We start from the raw sequence: 21,901 nt of genomic DNA on the forward strand, positions 1-21,901 counted from the left end.
TTTAATTTTTTTAATGTTTATTAATTTTTGAGAGACAGAGCATGAGCGGGGGAGGGGCAGAGAGAGGGAGACAGAATCTGAAGCAGGCTCCAGGCTCTGAGCTGTCAGCACAGAACCCAATGCGGGGCTTGAACTCACAAACTGTAAGATCATGACCTGAACCGAAGTTGGATACTTAACCGACTGAGCCACCCAGGTGTCCGCTTGTTGCTTGATTGCTTGCTTGCTTGCTTCTTTTTTTTAAGTATTCTCTGCCCTCAAAGTAGGGCTCGAGCTCACAACCCCGAGATCAGGAGTCACACCCTCCACTGACCGAGCCAGCCAAGTGCCCTGTTGTGCCATATTTTTTTTTAATGTTTATTTATTTTTGAGAGAGACAGAGAGAGACAGAGCGCGAGTGGGGAAGGGGCAGAGAGAGAGAGAGAGAGAAGAAGAAACAGAATCTGAAACAGGCTCCAGGCTCTGAACTGTTAGCACAGAGCCTGATGCGGGGCTTGAACTCGGGGACGGCAAGACCATGACCTAGGCTGAAGTCAGACAGTTAACCAACTGAGCCACCCAGGCACCCAATGTTGTGCCATAATTTTTAAACAAGCACTCTGTGGAAGGACGTTTAAGGTGTTTACAATAGTTTGTTGTTACAAAGGATGCTACACGAATAACTACATGATCTACGCAGTGTGTGTGTGTGTGTGTGTGTGTGTGTGTGTGTGTGTGTGTAAATATAAATAAATTCCTAGAAGCAGACTTGCTGGGTCAAAGGGTCAGCACTTTTGCAATTTTCAGAGCTGTTGCCAAATTGATGTAGAGACTGTAGCAATATAGACCCTCCTTAGCATCATATGAGGGTATCTTTTTTCCCACATCAGCATGAGCATGGCATATTATCAGGTTTTTGGGTCTTTACCAGTCCAGTGGCTGATGGATGGTATTTCATTATAGTATCAATTTCTCTTATAAGTAAGCTTAAACCATTGTTCTTCATTTTCTCCAAACACACCGCATCCTTTGCCATTCTGTTTTTAGACACTTTTTATGTATTAAGGCGAATAGGCTTTTGTCTGCAATATGATTAAAATTTGTGTGTGTTTATCATATTTTTGGGTTTTTTTATTATATTTTTGGCCATGCAGGAAAACTTAATTTTTATATAATTGAACTCCTAGATTTCTTGATTTAATGTCATACTCAGAAAGGCTTTATTTCCTCTAGAGTATACAATTTTCTATTTTTCTTCTTCAGCATTGAGTTTTATTTTGTTATTTAAAAAAATACAATATTTGTATGATTTATACCAAGTGAAATGCTCAGCTCTTGAGCGTATAGTCTGGCCAGTAGTGCGTCAATAGAGAGATCATAGGGGGCCTGGTAGACTCAGTTGGCTGGAGCGTCCGACTTCAGCTCAAGTCATGATCTCACGGTTCGTGAGTTCGAGCCCCGCGTTGGGCTCTGCTGACAGCTCAGAGCCTGGAGCCTGCTTCAAAGTCTGTGTCTCCCTCTCTCTCTGTCCCTGCCTTGCTCTCTCTCTCTCTCTCTCTCTCTGAAAAGTAAAATAAATGTTAAAAAAAAAAACCCTAAAAAAATAAAAATAGATCATTTCCATCACCCTTAGAGTTCTTTTTTTTTTTTTTTTAATGTTTTATTTATTTTTGAGAGAGAGTGCATGAGTGGGAGAGAAGCAGAGAGAGAGGGGGGCAGAGGATCCAAAGCAGGCTGTGTGCTGACAGCAACGAGCCCCATGTGGGGCTTGAACTCACGAACCCACGAACCATGAGATCATGACCTGAGCCGAAGTCGACCCTCAACCAACTAATCCACCCAGGCGCCCCACCCCTAGAGTTCTTTTGTGCCCCGTTCAAGACAGTCCTTCTGAGCTAGAAGCATCCACTGATCTGACTTTTACCACCGTAAGTTAGTTTTGCTCTTCTACTTACTCTAAAATTTCATGTAAATGGGATCCCACAACATTTACAACGTTTATACTTGTCAGCATGCTTTCGTTCCCACATTGTCCCCTGTCGGAAGAAATGAGTGAACTAAGATCAACAAGTGCTGAAGTCCCCATTTTTCCAGAGAGGAATTGGATCATAGAGATGAAGTAAACTAATATCAATTCAGTGTTCTTTCTTTTAAAATTGTTACTGTTGGGGCACCTGGCTGGCTCGGTCTCTTCATCTCAGGGTCATGAGTTCAAGCCCCACACCGGACATGAAGCCTACTAAAAAAATACTAATGATTAAAAGAAAATAATTACCGTTATTAGCAATTTTGAGACCTTGGAGAAAACTTAAAATATGTTCAATGTTCTTCATGTATTTTTTGTACATTTAAATACGTTTTATTAGCTTAAAACACAAAAAGAGATTCTTTATCTCTTGTTCATAAAACTACAATGGGATATGTGAAGACACAAATTTAGAAGGTGTTGAGGACTTTTTTCCTTAAATCTAACTCTAACTCCAGTGGCTAAACTTCAAAGTCTTTAGCTGGGAATGTTTTTTTTTAAAAAAAATTTTTTTTTTCAACGTTTATTTATTTTTGGGACAGACAGACAGAGCATGAACGGGGGAGGGGCAGAGAGAGAGGGAGACACAGAATTGGAAACAGGCTTCAGGCTCTGAGCCATCAGCCCAGAGCCCGACGTGGGGCTCGAACTCACGGACCGCGAGATCGTGACCTGGCTGAAGTCGGACGCTTAACCGACTGCGCCACCCAGGCGCCCCTAGCTGGGAATGTTTTTATGAGTTTTTCTTCCATTTTCTTCCTAGGACCTCATTTTGCCACTCTTAGATTGCATTACGTCTTTGTCCTAGCCAATGTGTCAGTGTTTCTTACTGAGGACTTTTTTTTTTTTTTTTTTTAATATTTACTTACTTTTTGGGAGAGTGCAGTGGGGGAGGGGCAGAGAGAGGGGGACAGAGGATCTGAAGCTGGCTCTGCTCTGACAGGTTGACAGCAGTGAGCCAGATGTGGAGCTCAAACTCAACGAACTGCGTGATTGGGACCTGAGCAAAAGTCAACCAACAGAGCCACCCAGGTGCCCCCTTACCAAGGACTTCTTTATAATTCTTTTAGAAAACATAAAACTACTCCATTTCAGGCTTTGTTACTCTGTTACTCAGTTTCTTTGCTTTAAGCCTGGTGGCAGGGGAAAGCAGGAGTGTGGGTAGGATTTTTTTTTTTTTTTTTTAAGTAAAATTACTAGGGACTTGTCCTGGAATTATGGGATCAAAGTCCTAACTTTGCAAGTGTGGGAAGGTAGATTAAGGTGAGCACAGCATCTGTGGCTCCTCAGAGACAGAACCAGTCTTTCCAGGTGTACCCCTCTTTAATTTTGACTTTCCCTCCCCTTGAGGCATTCCTTAGCCTATAAATGCTGAAAATGAGGGGTATCCCAGCCCAGAATGCTATCTCCTTAGCAAAAGTGACTCATCACACTGGCCAGAGCAGTTTCCAAACCAAAAATTCCCTCCAATTAATTGTTTTTTAAAGTGCGTCCTGCCACTTCCAAAGATGGAATCCAAACCCTACGCTTTTTCTTGCCTGATTTGGCTGCCTGTTTTCAGTTGTGGCTCATGTGTGCAATCAGATCCATCACACAAGGTCTTTAACCCCTTTGGCCTCCATTAGTGGGGACACAGCATACGGTGATAGCTGAGCGGTGCCAGGGAAAACACCAGCCTTTCCTGGGGCATCTGCAAGTCTGGTCCTTTAGACCAAACTGTAGGGTTTTCTCCATTGCTTCAGAAAGAATGAAAAATCTTTTGCACTGACATCTAAGAGGCAACTGCAGAGAAAGGACACAGGAGATAACCACCCTTAGCAGATCAACCAGGTGTAATTGATCTTCCACAGTGAAAGGAGGTTTCTAAAATCGGTGCTCTGGGTGGCTTTGCAAAAGCGTTTTCACTCTTTCCTACCACCCCTTCCTCCTTCACTTTACTTTCCTATATGTGAAACAACTTCAGAGGGATACAGTTTCTGCATCATCAGTCCCCTTGGGCCCTCCGCAGAGGGATATGCGAAATAGACACTGCAGAGAAAAGAAGCAGCCAGCACCCGGGCTGGGTAGCAGTTTAAGTTGTGAGTAGTTGCTTAGCACCTGTAAAAGGAAGGGTGTCATCAAAGCTCAGCATTATAGGGGTGACAGCAGCTGTAGGGGTCTAATTAGCTGACCCTGTGGCTCTGTTGCTTTTTTTAGTCCCCCAAAAGAGAAGCTTCTTACCCTTTCTTCCACCTGAGTGGTTGCATACAACACAGATCTGTCCCCAGGAGGTTGTGTTCTGGGAATTGAGGGGGCCCCCAGATGTTTTGTGCCTGCAGATAAAGGGAAAGCCCCCGACAGCCTCCTCTGTTGGAGAAGGAAGAATTTCTGGGCAGCACAGACATTAGACATCTAAGGTAGTTTTTGCTTTTTGTTCACTTTGATTTCCTTCTGGATTTAGCAATGGAGGGGTTTATATGTTACTGTGATTCTTTCGGTCTATAATTTTTAGCCCCTTTTGCTTTCATTGATCCCTCTTCTTAGACTAAACTTGGAGAAATGGGGTACTTCTGTTTTGGATACCACTGCTAGTTGTGTTCATGCTTGTGAATCCTGAAGCCATACAGCCCTTTGTTGTGTGGCAGACATCCCATGATCTTGTTTACCTGCTCATTCTCAACACTCCAAAAGAAACCCCTGTAGGTTGGTGTGATTTCTCTGAGAAAATGGCTTCATGTGTGCTCAAAAGAAAATTATTTTCAATGTAAGTAAACTCCCGTAGGAAACAAATGCTAAATAGTTACATAACTGAGCTGTCAGAGAGCAAGCTGAGGCTCCTGGGGATGTTCCTCGGCCCCTTTTTGTTTCTTTTAACAACTATCAACTCAGACTCAACACTGGCCATGTGCAGAACCCTGGGCCGGGTGTGAGGAAGTAGGATGGATGGACCCATGGACCGGGCTGACCTGGTGGATCCGTCCATAGCCCTGACTGCTGCTGCCACAGCCCTGACTGCTGCTGCCACAGCCTGCAAGCTAGAGTCCCCCCTGTGGGTCTGCCATCATCAGACACCACGGTCTCTTCTGCTTTTTCCTGCACCTCCTACAGGAAAGTGCCACCATCCCTTTTTATCCCCAAATGAAAGTAGAATTGTCGTTTTCCTCTTTGTACTGTTTTGTCAGCGAAGCCTTTATTCCTTTATTCTGACGGGATCCACAAAGGATGTAAGGCAGCCCTGAGACAGCACATGCTTGTTTTCCTTTGATTAGTGAGACGAGATCTTTGGGTGTCTCAGTTGGGGAACGGTCTCATTGCCATCCTGCCATGAGTACAAGCTTAGTCTGGAGAATTCAGTTGGGCTGAAGAGGAGCTATGTCAGCTTTGTTTCCAGAGACTTTTGAACTGATCCTGACCTCTCACATCCATCCCACCATTAACCTCCATCTTGCCCCGCATAGTAACGCATTGAAAGAAGATGTTAATGGATTCTGTGTTGTTGTTTTTTAAGTGTATTTATTTTTATTTTTGAGAGAGAAAGAGCATGAGCAGGGGAGGGGCAGAGAGAGAGGGAGAGGAAGAATCCCAAGCAGTCTCCGCACCAGTCGGTGCAGAGGCCCACCACAGGACTCCATCCCACAAACCATGAGATTATGACCTGAACCGAAGTCAAGAGTCAGATGTTTAACTGAGCCAGCCAGGTGCCCTTATGTTTTTATTTGTAATGAATTTATTAAATGTTTTTTTGATTTCAAGTTTTTATTTAAATTCTAATTAGTTAACATGTAGTGTGATATTGGTTTCAGGAGTAGGATTTAGTGATTCATCACTTACATATAACACCCAGTGTTCATCACAAGCGCCCTCGATGGGTTTTATGTTTAAGTCTCTTCCATGGAGGCAACAAAAGGGACAATGTGAGTGAGTTTTTTCCATTCAAATTCGTATTTTTTTGGTTGTGTGGTTTTCTGTACCATGTGAGATTACAGGTAGGACTGAACAGTTGTACTTGAAGGTCTTATGGTGTTTGGACCAAGTCCTTAGCCCCTGTCAGGGCTCCGTCCTCCCTTTCAGGTAGGGGAAACAGTTCCTTCATTGATAGAATACAGCTGCTGAGCTCAGGCAGACCTGAGATCGTCTCTCAGTTTAGCCATTTACAAGCCATGTTTGGGCAAGTTACTTAACAACCCTGAGCCTCAGTTTCCTCATCTGTAAAATAGGGTTAAAAACCAGTTATCTTATTGGTAGGATTAAATGAGATGATATGTGTAAAACCCTTGTCTGTGATAGGGGCTCTGTAAATGGATGCTTCTAAATGTTAGAACCACCTCAAGAACCTCTGCCATGTGTCCAGGGTGCTTGGCCCCTGTGTAGCATCTTTAATCTTCATCTGTTCATCAAGGTGAACTATTGTAGGTACATAGTAGATACTCAGAAAATGTTGAATGAACAAGGGTGCCTTGGTATTTTGTTCTGTTGCCTTAGAACAGCACTTCACACTGTGACAAAAGTCATTGGGAGATGTCCTGACAGATGCTTTGAGGAAACTGGCCAGTTAGATTTGAGGAATGCTGGAGAGTCTACAGTATATAGATAGATTCTAGGGGCGCCTGGGTGGCGCAGTCGGTTAAGCGTCCGACTTCAGCCAGGTCACGTTCTCGCGGTCCGTGAGTTCGAGCCCCGCGTCGGGCTCTGGGCTGATGGCTCAGAGCCTGGAGCCTGTTTCCGATTCTGTGTCTCCCTCTCTCTCTGCCCCTCCCCCGTTCATGCTCTGTCTCTCTCTGTCCCAAAAATAAATAAACGTTGAAAAAAAAAAAAAAAAAAAGATTCTAGCCCTCTCTAGAGACGAATAGTGCATACCACTGTTAGAGAAGCTCGGAAAAGTTGGGGAGAGAAGAAATCTTCCCATCTTTTCAAATTTGGCATCTTCCAAGCTCATTTGACTATATGGGATCACAAGAGTACCTCCATGAGGCTGTGATGAGGCTTTAATGGGTTAATTTGTGTGAAGCACTTATGACAGTGCTGGGTGGAGTGAGCACCACGAAGGGGTGGCTGTAACTAAGTGCTTTTTAATCTGTGGACTCGAGAGTACTTAGCCATTCCCTTATTGATGGGTATTTGAGTTAATTTCCAACAGTGTATTGTTACAGACAGTGCTGCAGTAAAACTCCTGTATCTGTGTGCAGGTATTTCTGTGGGAGAGAGTTCAAGAAGCAGAACTGCTGGCGTGCCTAGGTGGCTCACTCTGTTGAGCGTCTGACTTCTCTACTCAGGTCATGATCTCACACTTCATGAATTTCAGCCCCATGTCGGTCTCTGTGCTGACAGCTCAGAGCCTGAAGCCTGCTTTGGATTCTGTGTCTCCCTCTCTCTCTCTGTCTCTCTCAAAAAATAAAAAAGTTAAAAAAAAAAAAAAAAAAGTAGAACTGCTGGGTCAAAGGATATGCACATTCAGAAATTTGATAGTTCCCTCAGAATGACCTTCCAAAATCTGATCAGCCATTATCTAACAGCCCCTTTTCCCAGGAGAGAGATAAGAAGCTATCTTCCCACACCACATGTGCGCTGGATCCTTCCCTTCTCCTCCTATGCTCCGTAACTCAAAACAGAATGGACACAATGGAAAGTCACCCTTTTTTTTTGTCTTGCAGAGTCTGGCCACAGATAAGCGACCAAAATGACCGACTCAAAATATTTCACCACCACCAAGAAAGGTACTGTTTATTTCTTTGTGGGGTCTCGTCCTACCCTTTCTGTGCCCCACCCTTCTGCCTTCTCCCTGCTGGGGTGGGGCTTGCGGTAGGGGGTGGAGGCCTAGAAGCAATTGGTGGGGATTACCCAAGCATCTTTAACCTTGTGGATCCAGAAAATTGAAGTATTGATGGTGTAAGAAAATTTGACCACTTCTTTTAGACCTCAGGAAGGGAAGAGCATTAGCTCCAAGTGTAGGGTGGGGAACAAAGCCCTCGTTTGTTCCCCATGGTCTAACGTTCAATGTTTTTTGCTGGAGGAAAGAAAGCACACAATCCTATCAGTAACCCCACAGCGATTGTGTGTGTGTGTGTGTGTGTGTGTGTGTGTGTGTGTGGTCTTTATCCATGGGCACATGTTTTACGTGAAGTCAGAATTTATATCCTGTTTTTCATTTGACATTATCTTAACCATTTCCCCACAGTTCTAACGACTCAATGTTAAGTCTGCTGAGTTGCTGCACTGAAATTTGCTAAGCTAGTCTTATGTTGTAGGGTATTGTTTCTGCTTTCTGGAAAACAGGTGGTTGTAGTGGCTGACGAATGTGCTTTAACCCTGTAAGCTTCTTTCTGACTGGCCCTTCCTTCCTCCCCCCCTCCTTCCTTCCAAGTGAGATTGACACAGGCCTGCTGACCAGATGAAAAGAGTCTGTTGTCGCGACAGCTGAGACAGCTGAGCCGGGACCTGCAGCCTGCCCCTTACCAAGCACTTTAATTATTGGTCAGCCGGTTTTTACTGAGCCCCTTCCCTGTGCAGTGGAGGAGGCAAACTGGAGTCTCTGACCTGGCTTTGCTTGCAGTTAAGCAGAGAAGACAGTCTATTAAAAATAGTAATCACACTAAAGGGTGGTAGGTGTTATGACAAGGGCAGTACCCGGGGCTGTGGGAGGACCTTGGGTGGAGCTAGCTAGATAAGAGAGTGGAGGGGAGGGTAGCTCTTGCTCTGCCCAAGGAAAGCACATGGGCACAAGTTACCAGAGTGTGATGGAAGGTTGGAGAGGTGTGCAGGGCTGGAGGGGGTGAACCTATTGCTAAGTGTATTGGGGCATCAGTGGTGGGGTTTTTGTGGGTTTTCTTTTGAGGAGAATGTCTGTAGAGGGATGCCTGGGTCCCAATCAGACATCAGTGATGGTTTTAAGCAAGAGGAGGTCCAAGGCAGATTCTAATAAAGTTTTGAAGAGGGTGAAGATTGGGGCGAAGCAGAAAGACCAGTTACTAAAGCCCCCATGAGAGATAATAGTACCTGAGCCAGTGGGGTGGGGGTAGCATTGTGGGTAGAGAGAATTGGGTGCGTGGTATGTGACTGAGGCAGTAGGCTTGGTGACCGATTGGATTTGGGGCCCATTAGAGGAAAGAGAGATTTCAGAAACAGGCAGATCCCAGGTTCATCTCACCTGTCTTCTTAGAACTGGGGTCATGCAGGCCTAGATCCATCAATCGACGACCAGTTGTATTGAATCTGACCAAACACTTTAAGCAAAGCAGGGTCAGCCCTGCAGCAGGAGCCAGGGTCAGAGTCCTCGTGGTCTGTTGGATCCTGCAGCAGGGAGATGTGGCCCCCTCAGTCTCTTGAGGAGAAGGGCCTGTGTTCCTTCAGTCCTGTAGAATCAAGAGTCTGAACTGCAAGGTTTGCAGATTCCTCCTGGTTCTGTTGAGCAATATCCTCAGTGTGGCCTTGCCCTGGGCTGTGCTGGGCACTGTTCTTCATTAACTTTGTTTGCTCTCTGTCATCTTAAGTTCTTTCCTGAACACCACATCGTTCAGTCATGATAAAAACCTGCAAGTTTTTTTTTTTCTCACTGTAAATCCATCTAGATCTCTGCTTTATTCCCACCTGGGACACTCCTACAAAAGAGGGATCTAAGCCAAAGGTCACATGGCAAGTTAATAATAAGAACAGTCTCCTTTCATGCAGGGCATTGAGTGCTGGCACTGAGATGAGCATTTTACTTCTGAGTGTTAAATGAGAGACTTCACTGTTCCAGTCAAAGTAGAGAGAGTACAGACAAGGAAGCCAGTTCAGAGAAGCAAAGGGATGTCCTTGGTTGGCCTGAGCATGTGGGCTTTGGAGCTGGCAGACCCGGTTTTGAATCTTGGCCCTATCTGCTACTAGCTGCATATTCTTGGGCAAGTTTCTGAACCTCTCACAGCCTCTAGGTGCTCATCTACAAAATGGGAAATGCAGAGTTGTCATGAGGATGAAATGAGAAGTGGGGAAAAGTTAGTGTGGCACCTGACTTGAAGAGAGGCTCAGGAAATCCTGGCGGCTGCTGTTGTGAGGGCAGGAGGCCTGTCTCATTCCAAAGTCTGCTCTTGTAACCGTCAGTGGGGTTATCTGGGCCCTGAACAACCCTATTTCCTCATTTGTTTTTTCCAGATCATCAAGTTCTTAAGAACAGTGTATTACGTGCTCGAGCCCTTGTGAGGCAGCTGAATTCCTATTTTCAGAGCTGAGCAACCACATGTGGCTCAGGAAGTGAAACCCTGAGTGCGCTGTTTTAACTGGAGGTTCAGGAAAACAGGAAAAGCCAAGTGTGGGAATCGAGCAAATCCTACGCTCTCCCTTCCAATTTTCAGTCCTCAGATTCCATCACACACTGCCTTGGGGGTTTGGGTGAGGGTGGCTGAGGAGCACTTTCCTCTGAACGTGTTTAACCGTGTGTCAGAACCTTTGTAGCTTCCACAGCTGCCTCTGTTCAGTCTAGCACGACCTCCAAGCTTCCCTCTTGATGATTCCTCTCCTAAGAGTTGTCCTTCTCTGCTGCCTGTGTCACTGAGACCAAGGACCTAAACAATCTCATTGTTTTGGGATTGGAAGATTGGGAATGGCCCCCCGGCAGGGTGGGGTTGGATCACTCATGCGTCCCTCCTTTTTTAGGGGAGATCTTCGAGCTGAAGGCAGAGCTCAACAGTGACAAGAAGGAGAAGAAGAAGGAGGCGGTAAAGAAAGTGATTGCATCCATGACCGTGGGCAAAGATGTCAGGTGTGCAGGCACAGGCCGGGCGGCAGCCGGAGGGGGGCTTCATAGCTTTGGTCTAATTCAGATCTCTCCTTGAGGGGATCTCCAGGGACCCATGTCTCCCCTTGTTACAGCTCCCTTCCTGAACCTCCTTTCCAAACAGAAGGGCTTTGTTTACAGAGGGGTCCCGTGCTCAGATGCTGCTGGGGTCAGGCGGTAGTGGGGTAAGTGAAGTAGGCAAGGTCAAAAAGGAAACAGGCAATGAAGTAGCTATGATGTGAACCCTGTCAGAAACTCCAGAGGATTGCTGCCAGCTGGGGAAAATGGAACCCAGTGTGGGCAGGTCTACTGGTTTTTTAAAAGGACAGGAAATCTGGATTTTTTATTTTAAATCTCGCTGTTTTCGATCGCTAGACGATGTTAAACAAACACATACACACTGCAGATAAGCTCTGTCCCAGTAACATGCACCTGCAAGTGGGAATTGTTGAATTTGTCGCTGGTTTGCAGCCTCTACTTTGCATGTGGTTGCCAGAGCAGATCATATGTAGTATTGCTGCCTCTTCTTTGCTCCTGCGTTGTCCTTGCGTGGAATGTCCCTTTCTTCATTTCCGTTTACCTGCTTGTTTTTCTAACTCTTAAAAACCTGTTCAAGGTCTCCCTGTTGCCTTCCCTCGTCACTGCAGCCCACCGCCCTGAATGTGCAGCTCTTGCTCTGTGTTTTGTCACTAATTCTGTCCTTTTCTTACACGTACTTGTGTTTCCCTGCCCACCACGTCATACAGGCCCCAAGGACAGGGACTGGATTTTGCAGCAACTTAATGCAGAGCACTTGATAGTATGCAGAACACCTTCAGATGCGTTTACCTAGCTGTTCCTTATAATTCCTGTATTGTAGGTAATGATGTATTCATGGCCAGGGAAACCACATAAAGAAGGGAGTGTGGTGACTTCCTGGCAGTCACGTGGTTAATGACAGAACTAGGACTCATGCCCAGTCCTTCTGAAATCCAAATCCAGGGCGATTCCACCCATACCCTCTTCTCTGTGCCCTCATAGTACCCAGCTCCACGCCTCAGAGGCTTGGAGCAGCACATCTGGGTCCCGTGTCAGGATTGCACTGCTCCAGACTTCTCCACGGATTGCCCTATCCCATGGCCACCTCAGCAAGGGACCTCCTGACAGGGCCGCAGAAGAAACAGTTCTGCAGGGAGACTTGCTGTAGAGAGAGTGGCAAAGGAATCAGGCATCTGCTGGAAAACTGGGCCTCCTTCCAAGTCAGATCCTTTCAGGACAAAGCCACTCTCCTTTAACTAGAACACCACTGTCACCTCCTCACAGAGGAAGCATCTTTGTTCTTCCATCTCAAGTAGACTTGTGCTCATGTGACATGCCTGTCAAGTGTCCCTCTCCTCCACCCCCCTCTTGCTTCCTGGTTCTTCGCCTTCCGAGGTGATGCCTCAATTTCAGCACCAACTGGGCTATTTCCTATGGAGGCCCAGGAAGCTCACTTTGACCTCTTAAGTCTCTGTTACCACATTCTCATGCATTAAGTTAGAAAACTTGAGAGGGGAGGCTATGATTCCAGAGACAGAAAATAGGCTTCTAACTAAGCATATTTCACATCTCTGGGGTGCTGGGTGGCTCAGTTGGTTAAATGTCCAACTCTTGACTTCGGCTCAGGTCATGACCTCACGGTTCTGTTTGTGAGTTGGAGCCCTGCATCTGCTGACAGCACAGAGCCTGGTTGGGATTCTGTCTCCCTCTCTCTCTGCCCCTCCCCGCTTGCTCTCTCTCTCTCAAAATAAATAAGTTAAAAAAAACTTCTTTTAGGGATGCCTGGGTGGCTCAGTTGGTTAGCGTCCAACTTCAGGTCATGATCTCATGATCCATGGGTTCGAGCCCTGCTGACAGCTCAGAGCCTGGAGCCTGCTTCGGATTCTCTCTCTCTCTCTCTCTCTCTCTCTGTCTCTCTCTCTCTCTCTTTCTCTCTCTCTCTCTCAAAAATAACTAAACATTAAAAAAAAATTAAACGTTTTTAAAAAGCATATTTTACATCTCAAAGGGCCTGTGGCTCTGGGACTGTGGGGTACCATGTTGGGAGGGGCTCCCCTCAGGTTAATGGCAGTCACGAGCATGAGCTTTAGATCCAGACCTGGCTCTTCAGGCCAGCTGACATTTGTGAGCCTCAGTATTGTCTTCTGTAAAATGAGGATAAGAGCCTGGCTTCTCGGGGCTGTTAAATGAGACCATGTATATAAAGCCCATTCATGCTGGCTGATTTTTAGTGGGCACCTGAGCTGGCCCTTGTGGTCAAAGCAGCATGGTCCATCCCTGCGTCTAGAACCAACATTCTAATATAAGGGGCCATGTTAAGTATCAGGGAAGGAAAACAGTTGTTTTCAAGTATTCAGTACTCTTGGATGGCAAGGACCAGACACCTAAAGTATATTGTCTTTCATTATCATAAGGGCCCTGTGTAATGGGGTTTTGTTTCACCTTTCTTGCAGGGCAGGTGAGGAAACTCAGACTTGGTGGGAGGCTGAAGGAATTTTCCCAACTTCATACAGCTAGCGTTAGAGCTGGGGTTGAGCCAAGTCTGATGGGCTACAGAGCTTGTATGTGAATGAACCCTGTGAAAAGAACAGAGGACTTTGCTTTTCAAATCAAGTTTTGGGTTCTGTTTCTACCAGTACGTGTTCGTGGTAACAGAGCAGAGCTGATGTCCTCCCTTTTACTAGGAAGTCCTGTTATCTTTTTACTTCCCTCCTATCCACTGTCTCTCTGCCCTGCACCTCCCCATACACACTCCCCATTAGCTGTTTGAAAAATCTTCTTCCTTTCTCCAGCCTTACCCCACACTCACACCATTTTGACTTTCCAGTGCCCTCTTCCCCGATGTGGTGAACTGCATGCAGACAGACAACCTAGAGCTGAAGAAGCTGGTGTACCTGTATTTGATGAACTATGCCAAGAGTCAGCCCGACATGGCCATCATGGCTGTCAACACCTTTGTGAAGGTGAGTGGGAGCTTGGTGGGAGGAAGAGCAGAGGGCCTGGGTGCTCAGTGGTCCATCTCCCTTTTGTCTCTTAGGATAGGACACTATGGCCCTGAGCAAAAACACTCAGGCTCTTTTCTAGTCCCTCCAACTCCTAGCCTGAGGGCTGCCTAGTCGTCCAGCAGGGGGCTCCCACTCTCTCAGAAAATCAGTTGCTACAGACCCTGCTAACTCATTCCGTGTGAGGTGACCTAAAGCCTGTTGACCTCCATGTCTCCCTGAGATGCACCGTTGCCCTACATCCTTTGCCAGGGCAGGATTCAGCAAGCATCTGAGAGCTGTGTTCCCCTTCTAGACTTTGCCCTTTTCTGTGTTTTCCATCCTCCAGATTAAGGAGCAAACGAGAACTTGAAATGTCAGTGCTGTGTACCTTTAGGACCTTCCTAGCTCCCCTCGCCCTGTCAGTGCTCAGATTCAGACACGTGAGGGGTTCTGTGGGGTATGGTGCCAGATGGATGTGGGTTTGAATCATGGCTCGGCTCTGTGACTGGGCGAGCTCCCAGTCTTCCTGGGAGCCTCAGCTGCTCCACCTGTAAAATGGGAACAGTATTGTGTGTCTGCTGTGAGAATCAGAGACAACATTGCACAGAGCCCCAGCACAGTATCTGACAAATGCTAGATGTCCCCACATGGCACTTACTTCTGGTGCTGTTGGCCACAGTTGGTGGGAGATCCCACAGCAGCATCTGATGTTGCTCAGTCTGCCCCTGCTCCCCTGGCCAATGGCTGATTCTCCTCAGGACTGTGAGGATCCCAACCCTTTAATCCGAGCCCTGGCCGTGCGGACCATGGGTTGTATCCGCGTTGACAAGATCACAGAGTACCTGTGTGAGCCACTCCGGAAGTGCCTGAAGGATGAGGACCCATACGTGCGCAAAACGGCGGCTGTGTGTGTAGCCAAGCTCCACGACATCAACGCCCAGCTGGTAGAGGACCAGGGCTTCCTGGACACCCTTAAAGACCTCATCTCTGACTCTAACCCCATGGTAAGCCGTTGCCATCCACCATGCCAGTTCCATTACCTACTGGGTTGCTTGGGAGCACCTTGGCTTGACCCTCCACCAGGTGCTCCCTGGGTCCTGGAAGTCAGAGGCTTGCTGGGTAGGCTAATTGTTCTCCTCCCTGCAGTGGTTTGGGAACCATCTTTGGAGTGAGCTAGACCTGAGTTGCCTTCTCTGTGGCCTTTCTAACATGAGCTATTGTGACCTTGGGCGGGCCGCCTAACCTTCCAGAGCCCTCTTTTTTTCGTCAGTAAGATGGATCTAATTCTCCGTGGCCGGCAGGAGTGCTGTGAGGCTTAACCTGTGAAGGTAATGTGCCTGGCACGGCCCGACACACAATGGGCATGCAACCGAGACTAGTGCCCTCCTTCCCCTTCCAGTCACTGTCACTGTCACTGTCTTACCGACACCATCGGTGAGCTCTGAATGTGAAGTACTTTTCCTTTTCCCCACATCTTTGCAGGGTTGCAAAGGGTCACTCTTAAAGTAGCATAGCCTGGAGGACAGGGCACCAGGGTATGGCTGGGAGGGAGCTCCTCCTCACACATAGGATGGCAGCAGTTTGGAAGGCAGTTTGGCAGGCACTGTTTAAAGTGAAATGCACAGAGGTGCCTGGCTGGCTCAGTGGGAGGAGCGTATGACTTTTTTTTATGTTTGTTTATTTTTGAGAGAGAGAGTGTGTGAGTGGGTGAGGGGCAGAGAGAGAAGGAGACACAGAATTTGAAGCAGACTCCAGGCTCTGAACTGTCAGCACAGAGCCTAACACAGGTGTCAAACTCATAGACCGCAAGATCATGACCTGAGCTAAAGTTGGATGCTTAACCGACTGAGCCACCCAGGCGCCCCTAATGTTTATTTATTTTTGAGAGAGAGACAGAGACAGAGTGTGAGCAGGGGAGGGGCAGAAAGAGGGAGACACAGAATCTGAAGCAGGCTCCAGGCTCTGAGCTGTCAGCACAGAGCCCAACTCAGGGCTTGATCTCACAGACCACGAGATCATGACCTGAGATGAAGTCAGACGCTTAACCAACTGAGCCACCCAGGGGCCCCAGGGAGCATGCGACTCTTGATCTCAGGGTTGTGAGTTTGAGCTCCATGTTGGGTGTAGAGATTACTTAAATAAACAAAACTTAAAAAAAAGTGAAATGCATAAACCCCTCAGCTCAGCCATCCCGCTCTGCCCTACAGAAACACTGATCACACATGGGTGCTGAGTGGCCAGTACAGGATTGGCCAGTAGAGCACCATTTGTACAGGGAAGAGTTCAAAACCCTGCAGAACACACATAAAAACAGCTACTCTGGTGGAAATGGGTTGAGAGCCCAGTGCTTCACCTGGCAACCTCCCTGGACTCCAGCCCCCATCTGTTACCAGCAGACCTAAGGGGCTCTGTGGAATCTTCTAGCTCCGAGAAGCACCCTCAACAGCCCCTGAATTGATTTGCTATAGGTGGTGGACAGGGGCCGTTGTTAGGTGGCTAGGAATGTTTTCTGTTGCCGGGCATTTGGAGCCCGATCTTTCCTTTGTTTCTTTTGTTTTGCCTCTTTTTTTTTTTTTTTTTTTTTTTTTTTTTTTTCACTGGTTGGGAGCACTTATGTTTGTTCTGGTTTACAGGGGAGTCTGTAGGGTGAGTGCTTGGAGGGGGTCTCAGTGCTGCAGACCCTGCCCATCGGGTCCTGTTCCTTTCAGGATATTCAACCTCTGACCGGCCAGCATGATTAGCCCCAATGCCCTGTGGCCCAAGCAGCGCCCCCAGCCTCTGCCCCTTCCACCCTCTCAACCAGGTGGTGGCAAACGCAGTGGCTGCCCTGTCAGAGATTGCCGAGTCTCACCCCAGCAGCAACCTGCTTGACCTGAACCCGCAGTCCATTAATAAGCTACTGACAGCCCTGAATGAGTGCACCGAGTGGGGCCAGATCTTCATCCTGGACTGCCTGGCCAACTATACGCCCAAAGATGACCGAGAGGCCCAGAGGTGAGCAGGCTGCCCCTTGCTTGCCAGCCCAGCGGGACCTGGTCCTTGCAGGGCTCCAACCATGAGCTGGGCCTCAGACCTCTACTGGGCCCTTTGCCAGGGCTTTGCCCCACAGACCATCCTCAGACACATCTCAAGGGAGGCCAGAGCCAGGCAGTCAGCTCCCTGCTCAGCATGGTACAGACAGAACAGAAGCCAGTGCCTGATCTGGTTGCTGACAGAGACCCCGGTCACCTTGGGCTGAGTAAAGGAGGTGGATAGTACCAGAGTCTTCATTCACTGGATTCTTTCTGGGTGGCTGGGGCTCTGCTGAGAGCTTCCTATGCATTAGATGATCCTTAACGCACCTCTGTGGAAGCTGCCCCATCATTGTCCACATTTTACAGGTAAGGAAACACCGGCTTAGAAGGTGGAAGAAGTCATGCAGGTCACTCGCCTGGGTCACCCCTCACTTTTGGTCCTACCCAACATGATACCTTGCCCCTTTTGAATGCCCTTGTAGCGAGGGAAGGGAGGGACTTGACAGTTACCCAGTATTTATTAACTACCATGCACCGTGCTTGGTGCTTTATGTGGTTTATCTCATGTAAGCCCTCAGCAACCCTGTGAAGTTGGCATCCTCACCTCCGTTTTCTAGATGAGGAAACAGACTCTGAGTGGTTTTAACCTGTTGGGGTCAGTTAGCAAGCACCAGAAGCAGGATCTCGATCTTCCTACAGAAAACATACTCCCTCAATAACTAAAAACAGGGTGTCTTCCTTGTCTGTCTCTCCTGTTTGTCCCCCTCCTTGGAATGGACCCCAGCATCTGTGAGCGGGTCACCCCCAGGCTCTCCCATGCCAACTCTGCTGTGGTGCTGTCTGCTGTGAAGGTGCTGATGAAGTTCATGGAGATGTTGTCCAAGGACCTGGACTACTATGGCACACTGCTCAAGAAGTTGGCCCCCCCCCTGGTCACGCTGCTGTCGGCTGAGCCTGAGCTGCAGTACGTGGCCCTGCGCAATATCAACCTCATCGTACAGAAAAGGTACCTGGGCTGCCGCAAACGTGCAGCGTGCACTCAGGGTCGGGGGGCATCTCTTGACGGGATCGGGACCAAAGGGAAGCTGACCTGTCACCGTGCAGGAAGTCTTAATAGCTTAACCCAGAGTCTTAGCCACAGGCAGCTTTGTTCCCCAAGGTATATTTAGAAATGTCTGGAGACATTTTTGGTTGTCACACTTTGGGGAGGTACTACTGACACCTAGTGGATGGAGGCCAAGGATGCTGCTCAGTGTTGTAGAGTGCACAGGACAGCCTCCACCCCCGGAGAACTCTCCATCCCAAAATGTCAGTAGTGCTGAGGGTGAGAAACCCTGGCTTCACCTAATCAGGTAGCAGGTGAAGTAAAGAGCAGCATGGAGCTTCTTAACCATACACAAGGGATAGCTCCATAGTCCACAGGACTGAAACAGGGTGTAAGATTCTGTGTGTGTGTGGGTGTGTGTGTGTGTGTGTGTGTGTGTGTGTGTGTGTGTGTATGTGTGTATTTTCCCTAGGGACAGAGTCTATAGTTTTAGTCAAATTCTCTGAGGTTGGAGGACTCCAAAGTGGTGAAGTGCTATGGACTTTGCATCGGATTGGGGGCTGAGCAGGAGGGTGCGAAAGTCACTCAGAAGACCATTTCTGTTCACCCCATAGAACGATCACAGCTGTAAGCCACTGCTTCTAAAGGAAAGTGCCTGATACCCAGGGTGGGTGGAGCTGAAAAACAACTAGTGTGGTCTGAGGGGCTCAGAACAGGAGGGGTTCTCTGGAACAATCCAGAGAACAGAGTGAGGCTGGTCTCTGGAGTTCTCCCAGCCTTTTTAGTCAAATGGCTCTCTCAGCAACTAATTCATGAGTGTCCGTGCATTCCGGCAGCCCCCTTGCTGGAAGCAGGGCTATGTGGAGAACAAGGGCCTCTTGTAGGCGTTCTTTCTTGGAAGATAGCACATCTGCCTGTCCTTGAAGCATCATTCTGGTTCTTAGGACACTCTTGGGGGCCTAGAGATAGCAGTGGAATCGTGACAGTTGTGAAGGTTTGGGAGGTAAATTTGGGAACACTTTTTTAGTGCCTACACAGAGCCCTAAGACTGGGGATTCATTTGTAGTTGCGGTGTGGGATTTAGGGAGGTGTAGCGACCTGTACACCCCGATCAGCATGAAGGGCTCCCTGTGCTATATTTAACGTGGCAAATCTCTTAAGAAGTTGACTGTATTGCCCAGGCACCACCTGGCCCAGTCCCAACATGGTTGGGCGGCTTCTGCCAAGTCCTGATTGCAGAAATCATGTCTTCCTGTCCCCCAGCTTAGGATCCTGTCTCCCCCGCTAGGCATGACAAAGCCTCCTTACTTTGCCAGCACCTCCCCGCAGTTGTAGAGCAGCACTGAGTACTACCTGGGTAGGGTCCCTCCTTCCTGTCTGCTGTGTCTTCTCTCCTGCTTTTTTCTTCCTTCCTTCTGTTCTGAAAAGGGCATAGGAGTGGGGGGTAGTGACTCTCGCTTCTGCCCTTGCTAGCACTAGGTATGTGACCTGGTGCAAGCCCCTCCACCTTTCAGGTTTCCTCGTCTAAGAAAAACGAGGTGCGTGGTACCAGTTGAGGGAGGGGCAGTGACACTGGTGACAGCTCCTGCATAGCAAGTGCCTTCTTGGAGGCAGGTGTCGATCATGCTGGATGCTTCCCATCTACCTCTCACCCTGTAGGTGTCTTTCGGGGTCCCCAGGACCGACCTCATGTTCAGAGATTCACTAGAAGGACTCACGGGAGTCAACATATAGTTGTTTTCATGGCTCAGATTTAGTGTGGACATAGGAAGGATACACAGGTGGAGTCTGGAGGAATCCATGAACAGGGAGGGCATCACACACAGCACACTCTTCCCCCAGCAACAAAAAATGCAGCAACATGTGTGTAATTTTTTCTGCCCAGGGATGCCTATTGGGGACTCAGCGCCCTAGGTTTTTACTGGGGCTGTTCACATACGCACCTAGCAAAATTTCAGACTCCCAGAGGGAAGGCAGATACTCAGCATAAATCGTATTATTTATACAAACAGTCTAGGCACAGTTAGCCACCTTTGTCATTTAAGGAACAGTGAGAACACTCCCGAAAAATGAGCTCCCAGATGCCAGGCCTTTCTAGGACTAGAGACTGAGGCCTGCAATGGTAACGCTTCCTGTATGGTGTCATTTTGATTTCATGAGTGAGAAAACAGAGGCCTGAGGTCACAAGCTGGGATTGGCACAAGGTCTGATTGCCACGCCCGTCTCCTGGTGCCTGCTACCTCTCAAATATGAACTGTCTCTTGCTCATATTCCCTCTTCCCTTCCTGGGATATGGTTGGTCATACAATGGCCAGTCAGAACCTTGCTCAGGATCAGTCAATGGATCCTTGCCCAGGAACCTGCAGCCACAACAGTTCAGATGTCAGGGTCTGCCTCACACCCCAGAAATGCCCCAGTAAACATGGAAGGGGTTTTCTCATAGGGCTTATGCCCTGCTTTCTGCTCTTCGGGCAATCCTGTCTTGCCACCAGGCCTGAGATCCTGAAGCACGAAATGAAGGTCTTCTTTGTGAAGTACAATGACCCCATCTACGTGAAGCTGGAGAAGCTGGACATCATGATCCGTCTGGCCTCCCAGGCCAACATCGCCCAGGTCAGCAGAGGGCTGCAGCCAGGGACGTGAGCTTTGGTATTGGACAGCAGCCCCACCACCAAGCTGTGGTCTCGAGGCAGGCTGCCTTGTCTCACCATTAACAGTTCATCTCATGAAGAGTGCTTAGCGCAGGGCTCCAGAGGCAAGCACTCAACAACTCTTAACTGACATTTTTATGATTAAGGCATTTGTTCTCCCTATTACTTATCTATCCATAGAAAAGTGGTAGTTAGGTGGCCATGTTAGCTAGATCAGCCTAAACAAGGGTTGTCCAGTCCTGCCAATTAGTTCTTCCCTGCTTTCCTCTTGGGCCACCTGACAGCTCTCTCCTTCCTTTGACCCTTCCACCTCAAGCAGGACGCAGAATCTCATCCTTCTGGGGGTCTGCATACACTTTGTCCAGGGGTGTTGCTTGCCCTGCCAGATCCCCCCTCCCAACCCCACCTTCTCTGTTTCGGCCACAGGTTCTGGCAGAGCTGAAAGAATATGCAACAGAGGTGGATGTGGACTTTGTACGGAAGGCTGTGCGAGCCATCGGCCGCTGTGCGATCAAGGTGGAGGTGAGGCTCTGGGACTCTGTCCTCTGATCGGGGAGAGGGAGGAGAAGGAAGCTGAAACCAGGAAACCAGTCTGATTGTAGCAGAATCTGTCAGCTGCTCATGGTCCAGGAAGGCCTGAGGGTCACTGGAGGCCCCAAGGCACACATTGTGCAGATTTGATTAGGCTCCGCTCTCTGTAATCGCCTTTAGGCCTTCAGGTTGTTGCAGATGAAACAAACCCATCTGTAACCATGGGTTCTGCAGCATTAGCTAAGGTGGTGGGACAGCCCCAGCCAGTGGTGGCCCCAGTAGACTTAGCTTTCACTCCATGGAGTTTTGGGGCAGGGGCTCTGCCTGCTGTACGTTTTAGCAATAATCATGATTTGACTGTGCAGACGTCCTTTTCTCCAAGCTCCCAAGGGCTGTCCAGACCCCTGTGTCCTGGTGTTTCATCTCTCCCATTCTCTGCCTATGGCATTGTTCCTTGACCAATGAGGTGACTCTCCTTAAATTAGTCCACTGGGAATTGGGAGATCCTGGGACAGCTGGTCACCTCAGCCCAGCCCCTTGAGGCATTTTCCTGTTGGTGCTTATGGGGAGAATCTGAGAGTCTCTCCCGCAAGGGCACTAGTGCAGTATGTTGGCATAAGGGGTGGGGGTAGGGTTCAAGTAGAGAATTTCTGGCTTTGATCATAGGAACCCATTTTGGGAAACAAGTAGAAGAGAGGTGGTATCAGGCTAGAGCATAGTCACTCTGCCCTCAAGGCTTCGCCTGGAGGCACTGCAAATATCCTCCCCACTCAGGAGCTCACTGACCTTCTCAGTCTAATTGTATCTCTCTGTGTCCCTGCCATCCTCGGGCTGTCATTTTGTACTCATTCTCCCCATTGTTATCTGGGGAGCGTGTTCTCCTGTTTTCCCACTGTGGCAAGGAAGGGGGCAAGGCATGACTGAG

General features: G+C 48.3%; 1 protein-coding gene across 12 annotated transcripts in view; it reads left to right on the plus strand.

Annotated features, from left to right (window-relative positions):
* The window catches only part of AP1B1 (adaptor related protein complex 1 subunit beta 1), an 85,776-nt gene that overhangs the window by 42,159 nt on the left and 21,716 nt on the right, over window positions 1–21,901 (plus strand). For 7 of the 12 annotated variants that reach the window (XM_045458516.1, XM_045458517.1, XM_045458514.1 and 4 more), the window contains 8 exons: window positions 7,636–7,698; window positions 10,613–10,718; window positions 13,579–13,714; window positions 14,494–14,739; window positions 16,539–16,729; window positions 17,534–17,755; window positions 20,287–20,407; window positions 20,872–20,967. In XM_045458516.1, the coding sequence (XP_045314472.1) occupies window positions 7,662–7,698; window positions 10,613–10,718; window positions 13,579–13,714; window positions 14,494–14,739; window positions 16,539–16,729; window positions 17,534–17,755; window positions 20,287–20,407; window positions 20,872–20,967 (1,155 nt within the window). In that variant the 5' untranslated portion in view covers window positions 7,636–7,661. The remainder of the gene's footprint in view (window positions 1–7,635; window positions 7,699–10,612; window positions 10,719–13,578; window positions 13,715–14,493; window positions 14,740–16,538; window positions 16,730–17,533; window positions 17,756–20,286; window positions 20,408–20,871; window positions 20,968–21,901) is intronic. The other 5 variants (XM_045458510.1, XM_045458511.1, XM_045458512.1 and 2 more) reach the window with 1 other exon arrangement.

Source organism: Leopardus geoffroyi, chromosome D3 (genome assembly GCF_018350155.1).
Source record: "Leopardus geoffroyi isolate Oge1 chromosome D3, O.geoffroyi_Oge1_pat1.0, whole genome shotgun sequence".
Lineage (NCBI taxonomy): Eukaryota > Metazoa > Chordata > Mammalia > Carnivora > Felidae > Leopardus > Leopardus geoffroyi.